At 36.7% G+C, this 17,575-nt stretch overlaps 1 protein-coding gene across 1 annotated transcript in view; it reads left to right on the top strand.

The window, feature by feature from the left end:
- LOC136306635 (pneumococcal serine-rich repeat protein-like) overlaps positions 1 to 14,373 on the top strand; it is a 31,099-nt gene extending 16,726 nt beyond the window's left edge. The window contains exon 2 of the mRNA XM_066233085.1: positions 11,641 to 14,373. Coding sequence (XP_066089182.1) covers positions 11,641 to 14,373 — 2,733 coding nt within the window. The remainder of the gene's footprint in view (positions 1 to 11,640) is intronic.
- Positions 14,374 to 17,575: the final 3,202 nt, after the last annotated feature.

Raw genomic sequence — 17,575 nt, 5'->3', positions numbered from 1 at the left:
CAATCAGTCAAGGATGTGGGGAAAAGCTTAGTCTTAAAACTAAGCCTTGGGCTATAACCACCCTGCCTGCTTACAGCTTGTCCCCTACACACAATGCAAACTATAAGCGAGAAACATATATCATATTTAAAAACTTATTTGACCAACAGTTATAAAAAATCATTCAAGTGCTAAAAAAGCAAAGAATGAGACAGAGAAGAGTGTCCTATAAAAGTAATTCTGAGCAGGGATCAAAACATTAATATAAAATTTGCTTCTTTAGAAACTTGTAAGGACTAACAGAACAAAATAAAGATTTTAATTTTGATAGGGTTCAATCTGGCCATTGCCACCATTTCTTTGTAAAAATTTATACATTGGAAGCCTAGAACTTCCTAATATTAAGAAATATATAGCTAAGAGATACATTTTAGAGTGAAAAAAATGCAATGTTTTTACAAACTGGTCAGAATCAGGTGGAAATAACAAACAAGAAACAAATTTTTCCTCCCTTCAACAGTCATAACAATGTGTCTTTGATTCAGTTAGAGTTACTTTTTTGTATATGGAGACAAACAACCATCTAGCTTCATTATTTTGCATGTGGCTTTCCAATTTTCCTAACACCAGTTACTGAAAGACTTTCTTTTCTCCATTATATATTTTTTGGCTCAGTGAAATAAGTCAAAGTTAAGAACCATATGATTTCACTCACATGTGGGATATAAAACTTAAGGCAACAACTGAACAAACAAGAAAAACAAACAGGCCTAACCTATGGTGGTGCAGTGGATAAAGTGTTGACCTGGAATGCTGAGGTCGCCGGTTCAAAACCCTGCACTTGTCTGGTCAAGGCACATATGGGAGTTGATGCTTCTTGCTCCTCCCCTTTCTCTCTCTTCTCTCTCTCTCTCTCTCTCTCTTTCTCTCTTCTCTAAAATAAGTAAATAGGTAAAAATTTTTAAAAAATTTTAAAAAACTCAGACAACAGTATGGTGGTTACCAGGAGAAGAGGGGGAGGTAGAAGGTCAAGTATACTGTGATGAAAGATGATGTGACTTTGGGTGGGGGGAGCACAATGAAATATGAAAATCATATATTGTAGAAATGTATACTTGAATACTATATAATTGTATTAACCAATGTCACTCCAGTAAACAGAAAGAAAAAAAAAAAAAAGAATGCCTACCTACTATCTATTTTAGTAAAAGAGAGAAAAAAAGGAGGATGAGAAGTAAAAATCAAGGATAAGCAAATAGAGAATTCAAAGAAAAAGCAGCACAGAAGCATTGAGAAGTTTGAAGAATTCTCTAAGTAGGTTAAAAAGAATTAAATTTGTGAAGAAAGTTAACAAGGCCTGTTTTTCCCTTCCATTCTATACTATCTTGGGTGGTGGTGTCCTCTGAAGACTACATTAAAAAGGGGTTCACAGGCCCTGGGCAGTTGGCTCAGTGGTAAAGCATCGGCCCAGCATGTGGAAGTACTGGATTCGATCCCCAGTCAAGGCACACAGGAGAAGCACCCATCTGTTTCTCCACCCATCCCCCTCTCCTTTCTCTCTAGCTCTCTCTGCCCCTCCCACAGTCAAGGCTCCATTGGCGCAAAGTTGACTCAGGCACTGAGGATGGCTCTGTGGCCTCTGCCTCAGGCGCTAAAATGGCTCTGGCTGCAACGGAAGCAATGCCCCAGATGAGCAGAGCATTGCTCCCTGGTGGGCATGCCGGGTGGATCCTGGTTGGGAGCATGCAAGAGTCTGATTGCCTCCCCGCTTCTAACTTAGAAGAAAAAGGGGTGGGTGTTCACATATCAAACTTGTTGTTTTCGTCTAATGGAGCCTATGATTCTATCTTAAAAACCAAGAACAATAAACAGTTTTTTCAGTCAAACATCAAGTACACAGTAGTTTCACAAACGAGACTGTTCAGAAACAGATTATATACCCATATTATTATTGGCTTTTCTGAGACTGAGCCCCTTAATTTTAAGCATTCTGGTTTTTCTTTAATATCCCTTGAAAAATTCTTCAAATAATTTTTTTACACTTTTCCAGTTTGTTTGTTTGTTTGTTTTCATTTTTCTGAAGCTGGAAACAGGGAGAGACAGTCAGACAGACTCCCGAATGCGCCCAACCGGGATCCACCCCGCACGCCCACCAGGGGCGACACTCTGCCAACCAGGGGGCGATGATCTGCCCATCCTGGGCGTCGCCATGTGGCGACCAGAGCCACTCTAGCGCCTGAGGCAGAGGCCACAGAGCCATCCCCAGCGACCGGGCCATCCTTGCTCCAATGGAGCCTTGGCTGCGGGAGGGGAAGAGAGAGACAGAGAGGAAAGCGCGGTGGAGGGGTGGAGAAGCAAATGGGTGCTTCTCCTGTGTGCCCTAGCCGGGAATCGAACCCGGGTCCTCCGCACGCTAGGCCGACGCTCTACCGCTGAGCCAACCAGCCAGGGCACTTTTCCAGTTTAATTATCATTATTCACCAGCTTCATATGATTTTTGTAAGATGACACGTTTCAGACTTTCTATAGATTCCATTGCTCTTAAACAATATTTGTAAAATCACTTAAACAACTTTTTATTTTTCCAAGATTTTTTCTCTTCCTTTTTCTTCATTTCTTAAAGAATTATTTTCACATTTTAAAGATCACACAAGGTTTTGACTTAAAATAAAAACAAATTCAATTTTTTAGACTAGTGTTTTCCAATTCAGGTGAGACCTGTATCAGATTTCTGACTTTAAGAATTGTAATATAATAAATTTGTGTTTTATCTGCCACTAAATTTATGGTATTTTGTTATGGCAGAATAACAAACTAATAGTATAAAGTTTTATAGTTCTTAGTGCAGAGTTTGAACATGTTAAATTTAATTATTTTTATCTTATTGTAAATGGCAATTATTTTTAAATTTTATATTCTCTGTTGCAAATATATAGATACACAATTGATTTTATAAATTAACCATTTATAATGACATTGCTATCTATGTTCTTAGTAATTCTGGTCTTTTTCTGTACATTTGTTTAAAGTTGGGTTTTTTTCTGTTTTTGTTTGTTTATTTGTCTGTTTGTTTGTTTTTGAGAGAGGCAGGGAGTGAGAGACAGGAACATTGAGCTCCTGCATGTGCCCGGACCAGGGAATCGAACCTGCCACCTCCATGTTCCAGGATGACAGTCCAACCAACTGAACCAGCCAGACCTTAGTTTTAATTACTATTATTATTATTCATTGATAGAGACAGAGAAAGGAAGAGAGAGGGGAGGGGGAATGGAAGAATCCATTTGTTGTTCCGTTCAGTTGTGCATTCATTGGTTGCTTCCCTTGTGTGCCCTGACCAGGGATTGAACCTGCAACCTTGTCGTTTCAGGATGACGCTCTAACTGAATAAGCTAACCAGCCAGGGCCATTGTCTGAATTTTTTAAATGTAAAACACATCTGCAAATGGAGAATTTCCTTTCTCTCCAGTCTTTATTTTTTTATTCCTTCCAGCCCTTGCTAGGATTTCCAGTATAATATTATGTGAGAACTAGAGATCAGGCATCTATTGTTATGTAGCAATAAATAAATAATACTTATTTCTTGTTAGAGTCAGCTAATTACTGAGTGTTTGCATGGAATAAAAATAGAAACTCAATTACTGGTAATCTCACCGGCTTCAGGATAAAATAAGAATGGATATATGGATGAATGCCTAGGTGTAAAGGAAGAACGAGAAAAGAGTACAGATTTAAAAACAGATTAATAGAGAGTCAATGGCAGCTATACAATTCTTTTGTCAAGGGAAATATTACCATATAGGAATTAACACACACACACACACACACACACACACACAAAACCCCTCTAAATTTCTCTTAAAACAGATCTTAAAGAGATCAGCATAGTATTTATAAAATTATTATAAATTATAAAGCTACAGGAATTTTGGAAAAATATTTTTTTTTACTTTATTACAAGCAAATTTTTATTTACTATGAGTGTATTTATTTCAACACTGTTCCGTGAAAAAGTTCAAATAGTTTCACTAATCTGTAACTGAAATATTGTCAGTACTTCAGAAAAAGCACCGTATTGAGTATTAAATATACATGTTTGAATTCTGACTTATTTATTCATTCAACAAACAAATTTACTATATTTACTGTTGGGGAATCATTTTTTATTATTCTTGAAAATGCAAAATTGAAAATAATGACTGTGAGTAAAGAAAAATAAGCATTATCACAAATTACAAATGCAAAATATAAAAATATTTTACACTGAAGTTAATTGAAATAAAAATATATCTTACTAGACTTTGTACATGCACATATATATCTGAATGAAGATATATCCACTCAATAGATTTTATTGTTCTTTAAATGACACTATGCCTCTCACCTATTTCTGCTTTGCTAGCCACTATTTGGAATTAGCTAAGACTACAGGTTCTATTTATACAACTATTCTTTTCTTTTTTTCAAAAATATATATGATGTATTTATTTTCATTTCAAATTTTTTACTAGGCCATAATTCTACAATACCTTGATTTTCTAAGCATTATATTTTAAGACAGATAGGTAAGTTAGTCTGAAACTTCTTTCTCTAATTATTAGATATAAACCACTTGTCAGCAATGTTTCCTACTTTTTTTCAAAACTGATAGACATATATCTGAGGTTGCCTGACCTGTGGTGGCGCAGTGAAATAAAGTGTCGACCTGGAACGCTGAGGTCTCCAGTTCAAAACCCTGGGCTTGCCTGGTCAAGGCACATATAGAAGTAGATGCTTCTTGTTCCTCCCCCCCTTCTCTCTCTCTCTCTTTCTCTCTCTCTTTCTCACTGTCTCTCTCTTGTCTCTCTGAAAATGAATAAATAAATTTTAAAAAATCTAAAACAAAAAAAAAAGAAATATGTCTAAGGTTGATGTTAATATCTAAGAATTTGATAGAAATATGGTGTTATTTAATATTTTATTTCATTTTTACTGTTATTTATATAAATGTGAAGTTATTAATAATTTATTTCTTCATCAATAACATGTTAATAACTGTATAATGTGTTTTATTGATGATCACAAAAAGCTTCATGTACTTTTCTAAAACTTTCAGAATACCCTTAAATTCACATTGGACAAGGCATGAATAATGTTTACATAAACATAGAACTTATAATGTTATATGATCAAATTTGCACATAAGGTCTTTTTCTTAAAAAAATTTTAACTATAAATTCAAGTATAAACTGTTAAGTATAAAATGTGTTAGGGAATATATAAACCAAAGTCTTTAGCCTCCAAAGTCATTTCTACTACATTGCAGTATTCACCCAAAATGAAAACCAGAAATTGGAACACTTAAAATAATATTAACTTCATAAGGAGAATGTTATGATTACTGTTCCAAAGTCAAGACAAACATAAACATAAAAGAGAAAAGAGTCACACCTCATTATGAATCAAATCAGTGTATCAGTCATGCATATATATAATTTTATTAACTTTAAAGTGATTATCTCAATTCTCAGAAGAGACAGTATTGTGCATTGTTATAGTACAGTTTTCATTATGAAATGGATTATCATACAAATTTCTAGTCATTCAAGGGCAGCCAAACTGACTTCTGATCTTCACAAGGTTCTTGGAAGAAAAGGTGAATACAGAAATTTGTCCAAAAGAAATGCTAACTGAAAGTGTACTTGCTAAGTTAACCAGACATCAACAGACCATTCTTTTATGTTTGAGTTACACTGCTTTCTAAAAAATCCCTAGACCATCTAGTTAGGTACTAGATCTGTCTTGTTCTTATTAAATCTGCAATACCTTCTACAGAGTGGAATTCCAAAAAGTATTTGTTAAATAAATAAATAAATAAAATGAAAGCTGTCATTTCAAATCTAGTAGCATTGAAATTAAAATTTATATTATACATATATATATACATATATATACATATACATATGTATCAATTTAGGAAACCTCAATGTATAAGTTAAATTGTAGACAATATTGCCACATAGTGTTCTAGAGTTTACAAATAAAGATTCTAATTTAATTCCAACATCAACTTTCTCAGGTAAATAGAACAAGAATGATTCTCTTTTATTGCTGAGAAAATGGCATTTACAAATAAGTTTACCAAAATAACACAGCAATAAAATGATAGAGCTAGGAGTTAAACTAATATCTCCTGATTCCAAGTTCATTATACTTTTTAAAAATCTAGAATTGCCCTTAAAACCTTTCTGCATTTTTTTTCTCAAATACATTGGTGATTTCTCACAGTTATTTAGTTCAGAATCAGAGAATTTGACATTTGTTCTAGATGTGGTTTAACATAGGTGAATATGTAAAAATGGTAAACCAGTATAAAGTTAATAAAAATAAGTATGCCAAATGAAAATTATCTAAATTTTTAATTGTGTGATCACAAAATTTAAAAATTATTCAGGAAGTAGACTGCAAGGTAATTAAATGTGTGCTCTGAAAATTTGGGGGATTCTAAGTCATTGGGTCACAAGGAAGTAGACTGGAGGTGGAGTGGGGTACACATATTCACTAGCATGAGCATTTTAAGTGTATGTGCTTATATGTGTTTTAATTCAGTGGAGAAAAGATTACAACCTCATTACATTTATTAATACATTTCTCTCTTCAATTCTCTTAAACTTTGAAATATTGAAGCAAACTATAAAAATAAAGATCAAATTCCAAAAATCTGAAAATGTTTGACTAAATATAAATGATTCTATAACAGGAATTAAGAAATTGAATCATACCTTAAAATGAGCTATATATGTAGAAGCTATATGTTTTGTTAACTAAAAATTTTCTTATGAATTTTGTTATTTATCATATTTTATCACTGCCCATCTTAAATAAAAGATAAAAAAAAGAGTTCTCAATGTTCTTGGGACAGAAAATCCAATGAGCAAACTTTTGAAAATTAAACTGAAATAATCTCACATATATTTTTTTTTCCTAGACACTCCCTCTCCCTATCACAACCAATGAGCAAAAAATAGGAGGTACCAAGAGAAGGCACTGTTCCCTTATTAGATGAAGAACAATGCAATTAGTTTTCTTTACTTCTACAAGTATCAAGTCTCACAGGCACTGGATGAATTGAGAAGAAGCAAGTCCTGACCAAGATCCCAAAGAGACTCCTCTCTCAAGGTAATTGTGTGGACAGTGACAGTGCTTCTAAAACACTTTAGTCCAGAATCTTCCTATTAACTCCTGCTTTCTTAATCAAGAACAGACTAAAGATTCAATTTTGGACAGGCTCGGTTAAAGGTGCAATAGTACAACCAATTGGAGATGTTCATGAAAGAGATGGGTATCCAGGTCTTGATCAATAATCTTTAAAGTCAGCATACAGATGGATGCTGTTTCTATGCAGAGGCAGGAGTTCACACAGGGACATTGTTATAAAGGGAGGGGAAAATAGGACTGAAACCAGAATCCTAATGTGGAAAGAAAGAAAGAAATAAAATCCATAAATGAAATTTCAAAAGAACTTCAGAGACATATAAAGAAAGCCAAGATAAGGTGGTTTCACAAAAGCCAAGAGAAAGGAGATGGGCTCATATGTGGAATCTAATGAAAAAAATGAACAAGCAAAATAGAAACAAATTGATGGATAGGGAGCAGGCTGACAGTTGGAGGGGGCAGACTGAGCAGCAAAGAAGAGAGAGAAAAAAATTCATGGATACATACAACAGTGTGGTGACTGCCGGGGGAGTAGGTGGAAGAGGTAGAGGAGGTAGGGGGAATAAATGGTGATAGAAGGAGACGTAGGGTGGTGAACACACGATACAGTGTACAGGTAAGGTGGTGTGGAATTGGGCACCTAAAACCTACATGATTTGGTTAGCCAATGTCACCCCAATAAATTTAAAAAACAAAATGCCAAAGAGAATGAGTTAGAGAGAGACAGAGAGAGAAGAAATGGACTCTTTGTGATACACTAAAAGAATTCCCTCCTGTAAGATAAGAATTAGATTGATAATAAACACATTATTATCTAACTTGATTGAATTTGTTTCAATATGTAAGAACAAAAGCCTTTATTTCAGTGAATGTTGAAATAGAATATGCATGCAAAGGCCTTTGAGAAAAAAAGAGTATTACACACATACACACACATAATATGGGTGAGATTAAGAAAGATGTGACTGAAGATCAATGGTCTCTTGTAAACCATTTGAAGAATTTTTTTTTTTTAACTTTAGAATAAAGAGCAATGGGAAACTGGTGAAAGTTTTAACAGGAGAACTATAATAATCATTTTTATATGTTATAAATATCACAATGATTACAGTTAATTTTAAGTAAGAGTATTTGTCAGTTAAGAGACTATTTTAGTAATCATGAAAATGAAAACCCCAAGAGGTCAGGGACATTATATCTTCATCTTATGGAACAATGCTGAGTTAAGAAGTGGCCCAAGTGAGATACAACGAGAACTTGAATAGGACGCTTTTGGTGAAGATAAGAGCAGTGAACTGATTGATTCAAAACACTGTCTAAGAAGTAAAATATAAAGAGGATTTAGTGATTGATGGACATGGGAGAATAGGAAGGAGAGTCAAAACGACTCAGGATTCCAATTTATACTAACTACTGCTGAATAATGTACCATTCACTGACATGGGAAACACTTGGAAAAGACTGTTTTATGAGAAAAGATGATGATATAAACTAATCCAGTTCAGTCTCAGACTGAAACACCATATGATTTCAGAGGTTCTCTGCTGATGACCTAGAAGTTTAGCTGTTGGCATTGATGGCAATTGAAGCAAAACATCCCAGCATCATTCTCACAAGCCACATGCTGCTAGAACTATCTCATTTATATTGAGCTTCCCTAAGATAATTCTTAACATCAGTACAACGGTCCAACTTCCTTTTTATTCTTCTGTTACAAAATTCTAGTGTCAGAGATTTTTATTGTTCTTTTTCTGTATACTCATCTCAATAAATTCACATCATGCTCCTTTGTGCCTATATAACTATCTTACATCAAAAAGAACAGATAGGGTTCTTCAGAATTAGAGTAATACAGGTCAGAAACAGATTAGATTATTTGATACCTTTAATTGTGATGTGCACCTCATCTAAAAGTAAATTATCAACAGACAAAGTACACAATACTATGTTATAAAATATTTTCAGAAGAACAGGTATAGGATCCTGTAGACTAAATATATGAAATGCAGGGAAAAGAAGAACCAAAGACAAATAGTATCATCCCAAGACTTCATGGAACCTGTCCTTGCAACACAGTAATACATAGTGCAGCATATCACTCATCAAACATATAGGAGCTGAGTTCCGGAAAGAGACCACTCAACTTAATAACATATCATATACTTTCCTAGAAGTCTCTTTATGTCACAGCTGTTATGATTTGGGAGGGTAAGGAAAGTAGGATTTGTGTGTGTGTGCACTCATGTACATGCACACACAGTGAGTAGATAATGAATAAGTGAGAAATTTCTTATATAATTTCCAATAGAAAATGAAGCTATTTTTATAGGGGAAAATTTAAAGAAGTCTCATTCGCAAACCAAATTAAAATATCTAATTTTTAGTGTTTTTAAATAATGATGGTGTCTTCAAAAAATATATATATTTTAATTTCACATACATATTTTAAGTTTAATTTTAGAAAAAGAATTTTGCTTTATTATTAAAATTGCTACTGACATTTTATTTTTGTATCACTGAGCAGTTCTATAAAACTCATTCTCTCATTATCAATCACATAACAAATATTTTCTCTTGTTTCTTTACTTATAGGGGTTAAAAAGACAGGATGAAGACTTTAATATTGGCTGGACTTATTTTTGTCTTTGCCGTTTGTCTCCCGGTAAGATTCTATAGACTTGAAAACTAGAACTACCATATTTCCCCATGTATAAGATGCACCTTAATTAAAAAAATGTATTACACAGTTATTGAATTCAAGTTCTATTCACCATAAAATTCATACAACTCCTCATCACTGTCAAAACTCCCATCCATTAGCTTGTCCTCATCTGTGTCTGATGACAAATCACTGTCTTCAACAATGAGCGCAAAAAACAAGCAGGAAATGTAAGTTAAAAATAATCTACCATCACTGTATATGATGCACCCAGTTTATAGACCCCAAATTTTTTTTTAAATGTGTGTCTTATACATGAGGAAACACAGTGCCTAAAATTGAGAGCCACACAACACTGAGATGGGGTTCAAAGTAAGGTTATGGCATTGTACTTCTAAAACCAGTACAGTCACATGATATGGAAAGAAGCAGAAATAGTTACCTTCTACTTCTAACACCCATGGAAATGTCTATTCAAAATCACCTGGGATTTGAGGAGAAGGGGTTAAACAAGGGGAAACACAGAAAGGAAGTAAAGAGAAAAAGAAGAAGAGAAGTAGAAGAGAATGACTATTAGTTAAGAAGGATAAGATATGAGAAAAATCTCCAAATAAATTTGCATGAATAGAACTAAACTTGCAAAGAAATTACCAAGACTATTTGTCTTCAATGTTCATGCTCACCTCCCACCTCTATTGTAAGGATGTTCCCCTCTGGAGGTATAAAATGAGAGCGGGTTTATGCATCTCTTAAGTTTGTTGTTCACTCCACCTCTGAGTCTTCTTATTATGTTCTCATAGTCACAAGCTAATATGTTCTTCCACTTAAAACAAAAACACAGTGAAGATGAAGGTAGTCTCTTCTATTGGTATCTAATTTTTTAATTGTTATATTTCACATATTTGATTGATCTGAAAGATGACATGTTCAAACAGGTTTATATACTCTTCTTAGTGAGCTTGGTTCTCTTAAATTTTATGGCCTTTGCTTTTCCCTTTTATATCTCTTGCAAAGTTTTTTTTTAAAATACCATCTTCTACTCTTTTGATTTAACTTTGTACTGTTATTCACTAGTTCCTTATATCTCTCTTTGATCAGAGAGCATTGTATCCAGTTTTTAAAGAATTACAGGTGTGCTTCAAGCATCTGTTCAATTCTATTTAACCAGCCATTCTTCACTCCAAGGCTCCTTTCCTTTTCTGCATCTCTATTATTTTCTTGTAGAATTATTCCCACAGTATGTAATGCCTCAGACAAAGCTTTTATAGGCAAGGAAATAGTCTTTTGTTGGATTTGTTAAATATTCAACTTCCTACATTCAAAGATTTCTCTTTTATATAATTTCTAAACTGGACTTTTGCTGTAATACTTTCATTGAGACTCATGTAATATGGTTGTCCATATGATTCTATGGTTAATTCCTAAAGGACATGACAATGATTTTTCACTCCACCGTCTTTAAGGAAAAACCCAGGTTTCTTAAATTTACTGGTGGTATTTAGGAAGCCAACTAATTGGATTTCATCAAATTACAGTTTTGTTTTGTTTTGTTTTTTTGTATTTGGATGAATTTTCTTAGCAAATACTGTAGCTTTGAAAATAATGTCTACATACTCTCTCTAATCAACCACATATTGTGCATTGTTATTTTAAATTTATAGAATATTTAATTCTAAATTTGTATGACACTCAAAGCCAAAGCACCTCCAAGCTAAAGAGCAGGAGAGTTTTTTGTCATTTAAATGACAATAGAAGACAATAATGGATTGAATATTTCATTTGGTAATATCCTCTATCCTCTTCCCCTACAGTTCAGTGAGAGCCAGCAGTCACGGAGCCAGGCAATAGGAAAGGTGATCAACAGTCGACCAGTGCAGAGTTCCCCAGCCAGGACGACACAAAGGAGACCTCCACCTACCCAGGCGAGTCGGCAACCACAAACCCATTCCCAAGCCTCAGCCCCACCTGTACTGACTAACAAAGCAGCCAGCCAATTATCTTCAAATTCTAGGACATCAACTAAAAAGAAAAAATCTATCCCAGGATCAATAAAACAAAGTATACAACTCGGGCCTAAAAAAAATACACTGACTTCTATCAAGAAAGGATTGAGCTCCCATCCATCTGGTCTAACAAGACAAAATACTCCACTGAGGGCAAACAAAACTCGAAAACAGTCTAAAAGAAGTCCAAAGACGACTTTCAAGAAACAGTCAGAATGGACTGTAGCAGCACCAAAACCACCTTCAGCCATAAAGAAAAATCAAAATGCATCTGAAATGCCCTCCTCTATCTCTGGCAAGAAGGTCTTGAATTTGCGAAGAGACAAAATTGTAAAACAATCTAAGAAAAGGAAATCTACATCTTCCAAAAAGAGGATGGGATTATCTAGATCAAAAAGACCTACGTCTGTTCAAGCTGCACGGAGTAGACATCCACATCAAGTCTTAGTACCATTTCCAGCACACGTTCCATCTATATATCATCAAATTAAAATTCCTTGTGCACAACTAAATCCGCCACATATGTGCCCATCAATGACGCATCAATTCTATCCACCTCTGCCAAGACCATGGCCGAATGTCCCACCTTCCCACGGACACCAGCATCACCATTACCAACCTCCTTTGGCTCAAAAGCCATCCTATGATAAGCCTAAACCTCCAAAAAGGCCAACGGGCATTGAAAACACTACAACTAAAGGTCCGGCCCCTGGAACTAAGGGATCAGATGCAGCCACCAGAACACCTGAAAGTCTATCCTCAATGACTGCCACCACAGTGACATCAACTACTAACTCAGCAATAGGAGCTGCCTCCACTACAACTGTCCCAACATCTCTGGTGGCCTCAGTGACACCTTCAGTGGAATCTACATCCCAAAAGCTTGCTGCTTCTAGTGCTGCCACCTTCATAAAGCCAGGGGCTGGCTCCATGACTCTCTTAACCTCTGCCTCCACCATTGCACCTGATTTTACCACGGAGGCCTCAGAAGTTGAAGCAAACACAGTGGATAACGCCACTCTCCCTGATGATTCCACTGCTCAAGCCATTATTACAACTTCTGCAAACACGGGTGCCACATCCTCTGCTGTGGCTGCCACCATTGTTACAGCCGCAGCCTCCACAAGTGTTGGAGCCACCACTGTAACACCTTCCACAACCCTAGGGATTGATGTCCCCAGCGCTGGTGCCACCTCAGTATCAGCCAGTGCTGCCACAGCTCTTGCCCCTGCTACCACAAAGGTACCCAAAGCTTCTATGACTGCTTCTGGTTCGGTCGCAAACACAGCTGCATCGAGTCTCAGAACCACAGCTGCATCAAGCTCTGTAACTGCCCGTGTGCCTGGCACTGCCACCACTGCTGTATCCATGGAAACAGCAACTGACACAGCCACTGAGAGCGCTAGCCCAGTGAATAAGGAAACCACTGAGTCAGCCAATGACACAACCACTGCAGTGGCTACTACAACTTCATCTGATGGGGTCACAACTGGCGCAGCAGATTCCACCATCTTAGGAACAAAGTTCACATCCACTGCTCCTACCACCGCGGGACCATCAGCCCCAACACCTGTGGGAACAGTCACCGCCACAACCCTACAGCTGGGTCCCACCACCAGTGCCACAGCCACAGGCTCAGCCTCGAGAGATACAGCTGCTACTGCTGCTGCTGCTGGCACAACTGCTGCAGGTGCTACTGGTTCAACCCCCGGGGCTTCAGCCTCTACTGCTGAACCCGGAGTGCTGACCAGTCTGGGTGGAACCGCCACTCAGCCTACCAGAGCTGTAACTCCCGGGGAAGAGATTAACGCTGGAACAACAGATGCCACAGCCACAGAAGCTGCCACCACTCCAACTGAAGGTGCCACACCTGCACCCACCGATGCCACAACCCCAGCGCCTTCAGCTGACTCCACAACCTTGGAAGCAGGCACCACATCTGTGACCACTACAGAGGCAGCTGCTTCTTCTGTAGACACACTTCCTACAGCAACAACCTCAACAATAGCTGCAGCCACCACCAGTTTTGCAATGACACCATCAGCCTCAGTTGCTATAACTATTGCCAGTACAAGTATACCAGGTACTGCCACCACTGTCCCAGATATTATTGTCTTCACGGAGACTACAACTCCAGCAAATGAGACCACTACTAATCTATCTGCAAATGGCACTAGCCCCGCAGCTTCCACTACAACTCCATCAGGTTCCAACTCTACCACTGTGTCTGAAGCTTTAAACACTAAAATAAACTCTACCGCACCAGAATCTGAAATACCCACCTCCACTGATGACATCAATAGTGCCCCAGCAAATACAACAAATACTGCAGCTACCACGACTCCTATGGAGTCCGCAGAACCTGCTGGGATTTCGTCTATCACACCTGAAGCTAATGCCAGTACCAGTGGCACCGTGGCAGCCACCAGTCCCACACCTACAGTTGGAACCCCCTCTGCTACTGATAACAGCACACAATCACCATCAGCTACTACAACCACCGCCATTAGAACTACAAATGACAATAACACTAGTTCATAGTAAAAGCAATGCAATTGCACATCTCAGGGATCTCAGTAGCAGGTAAATCACAGCATGCAAAGAATTAGATGAGAAATTCAATAGTGCTATATGTATCTCTAAGCACCTAACATAATAGCTAGTTACTCCTGATTTTCCTAAATTTTATATATATATTTGAAATTCTGTGAAATAGAGCAGAAATTCTCCATTTTACATATAGGATACAGAGATATGAATTTGCTCTAATACAGAACACATGATATGGCAAAGCCAGGACTAGAATTCAAATGTCTTCGTACTTCTACGCAGTCAGAAAGCTTAGAATTTTAGTACAGTAACCCCAAAAGATAACTTACTTGGATCACAATCACTTGGTTTTTTTTTTCAACATAGAGATTATTGAGCTTTATCAGTCTGGAAACTATATGTATTTTTAACAAAATACTTGGGGGGCATGGAGAAGGCTGATAAGGTTACCAGTGTGAAGACTCCCAGGTGGTAATTCAGAAAGGGAAATTGGCAGGTATACAAACTCAAACACAATCACATTGTAAGCAGATGTACTTGTCTAAACTACATCATGCGCTGCTTAATAATGGGGATATATTTTGAGAAATGCATTTTTAGGAGATTTTGTTATTGTGCAAACATTACAGAGTGTACCTTCACAAACCTAGATGGCGCAGCCTCCTACACACCTAGGCTATATGGCATAGCCTAGTGCTCCTAGGTTATAAGCTGGTATACATTATGGTACTGTACTGAATACTGTAGGCAATTATAACACAATGGTAAGTATTTGTGTGTCTTAATGTAAGCATAAGAAAGGTACAGTAAAAATGCATTATAAAATATGTTTTAAATGGTGTACATGTATGGACAGTGCCCTTACGATGAGGGGAGCTGCAGGACTGAAAGCTGCTCTGGGTGGCTCAGTGAGGGAGCGGTGAGACGAGGGTGAATGTGAAGACCTAGCACACGACTGTATACTTTATAAACACTGTACACTTAGGCTACGCTAAATTGATGAAACAACGTGAAATTAATTCAAGTACAGAAGAAATGATGCAATCAATAGACATGGTAAACACGAGATATGTGAGGCTGCTCCTGGCATAACACAGCCTGCAATTTTAGATCAAGTGTTTTTTTTATAAGTAAAAAGAGTCACTCTAAAATAATGATAAAGATAAAAGTATAGTATTGTAATACATAAACAAGTAACAGTGTCACTTGTTATCATTATCAAATATTATGTACTACACATAATTATATGTGCTATACTGTTATACAACTGACAGTATATGAGGTTTGGTTACACCAGCAGCACCACAGATAAATGAGCAATGCATTGTGATATACTGATGTTATAACGCACAACATCACTAGTGATAGGAATTCCTCAGCTTCATTATAATCCTATAGGACCGCTGTCATATATATAGTTCATTGTTGACCAAAACATCATTATGCAACTCATGACTGCATACCAAAAGTGACACCTCATTGAACTTCAGCTGGAAATGAGGGCAAAATGCTACTATTAATAAAGAACACCCATGGAGAAGAATATAAAATTTAGGAATTGTTATAGTCATCAAGATATAATATGGTAACGAACTGGTCTAGATTATAGAACCACAATATAAAACTCTAAAATAGTCTAAGCAGCCTGACCTGTGGTGGCGCAGTGGATAAAGCGTCGACCTAGAAATGCTGAGGTCGCCGGTTTGAAACCCTGGGCTTGCCTGGTCAAGGCACATATGGGAGTTGATGCTTCCAGCTCCTCCCCCACTTCTCTCTCTCTGTCTCTCCTCTCTTTCTCCTCTCTAAAAATGAATAAATAAATAAAAAAATTAAAAAAAAAATAAATAAAATAAAATAGTCTAAGCAGATCTGAGATTATTTCATAGAAAAGATTGCTGGTACCTATAATCTATCAAATTTTTGTATAAGATTCCATTTTTGTTTTAAGGTAGATAAAAACATTCTAGATCATAGTAATGAGGGGCTAGGCCTTAAACACAGCCAGCTAACTATGCTTTACTCTTAACACAAACTATGTAATTGGGTATGTTTTGGACTAAAATAAAATTATGAGCTGTGAAGAAAATAAGAAAGTGATGGTAGAGGCAGGGAAAAGCAAGTAAAATTGAATGAATTTCATCTAAAAAGAAGTAGCAATTTTAAAACAACTAGGTGATGTTTGTAGGACTGTAGGATTTAATTTGCTATTGTTAAACATTCTTTTGTAGGTCCTAATTTACCTAAGTGTTAAACTTTACCAATATTGCCTCAAAAATTGACTGTAATGGCACTTCAGAAATGAGACCATTCTAAAAATTCTGCTTTCAACTCTCACTTCTTAAATGTGGTCAGTTTTACTTCTTCAGCTTTTGTTCAATAAATCATTTTGAAAATTATGTGTTTCCTGTTTGTATTTTTATCACTCTCACACATTTAGAAGTGAGTTAAAAGATTACTATAATTATTCCTCTAAAACGTTTCCAATATAAAAAATATTTAAATATCAGGTTGACTAAACTTAACTAAACTTTAGAAAGGTTTATTTCTGACCCTAGGCCTCTGGAGTCTTAGAACATTTCTTTAGAACACTGGCAATTACAAATTCTTTCTGTCATTTTGAGATACAGTTATCTTTCTAAAAGCATATTCCCAAATTTACAACCCAAGAATGTCTTCCTTCCTTCCTTCCTTCCTTCCTTCCTTCCTTCCTTCCTTCCTTCCTTCCTTCCTTCCTCCCTTCCTTCTTCTCTCTTTTTCTCTTTCTTTTTTTCTTTCTTTCTTTTTAAAGAGAGAAGATAGAGAGACAGATTCCCACATGCACCTTGACTAGTATCCATCAGGCAACCCTGTCAGGTGCTGATATTGGCGTACCGAGCAATTTTTAGTGCCTGAGGCTGATGCACATCAGCTTCCCATAACCATGCTGGAGCCAATCAAGCCACTGACTATGGGAGCGGAAGAGACAAGGAAGGGAAAGAGAGAGGGGAAGAGAAGCAGATGGTCGCTTCTCTTGTGTGCCCTGACTGGGAATCGAACCTAGGATCTTCATATGCTGGGCTGATGCTCTAACTACTGAGCCAACTGGCCTGGGCCCAGGAATGTCTTTCTTAAGGATCTGGAAACTAAAAAGACAGTGTTCCTATTTCAGGCACTAATGGGAGGGAAAGATCCTAAGTTAGACTAGTCCCAATTA

Source organism: Saccopteryx bilineata, chromosome 5, assembly GCF_036850765.1.
Source record: "Saccopteryx bilineata isolate mSacBil1 chromosome 5, mSacBil1_pri_phased_curated, whole genome shotgun sequence".
NCBI classification, from domain to species: Eukaryota; Metazoa; Chordata; class Mammalia; order Chiroptera; family Emballonuridae; genus Saccopteryx; species Saccopteryx bilineata.
The sequence above is the reverse complement of the archived record's forward strand: the minus strand, read 5'-3'. Positions and strand labels throughout refer to the sequence as shown.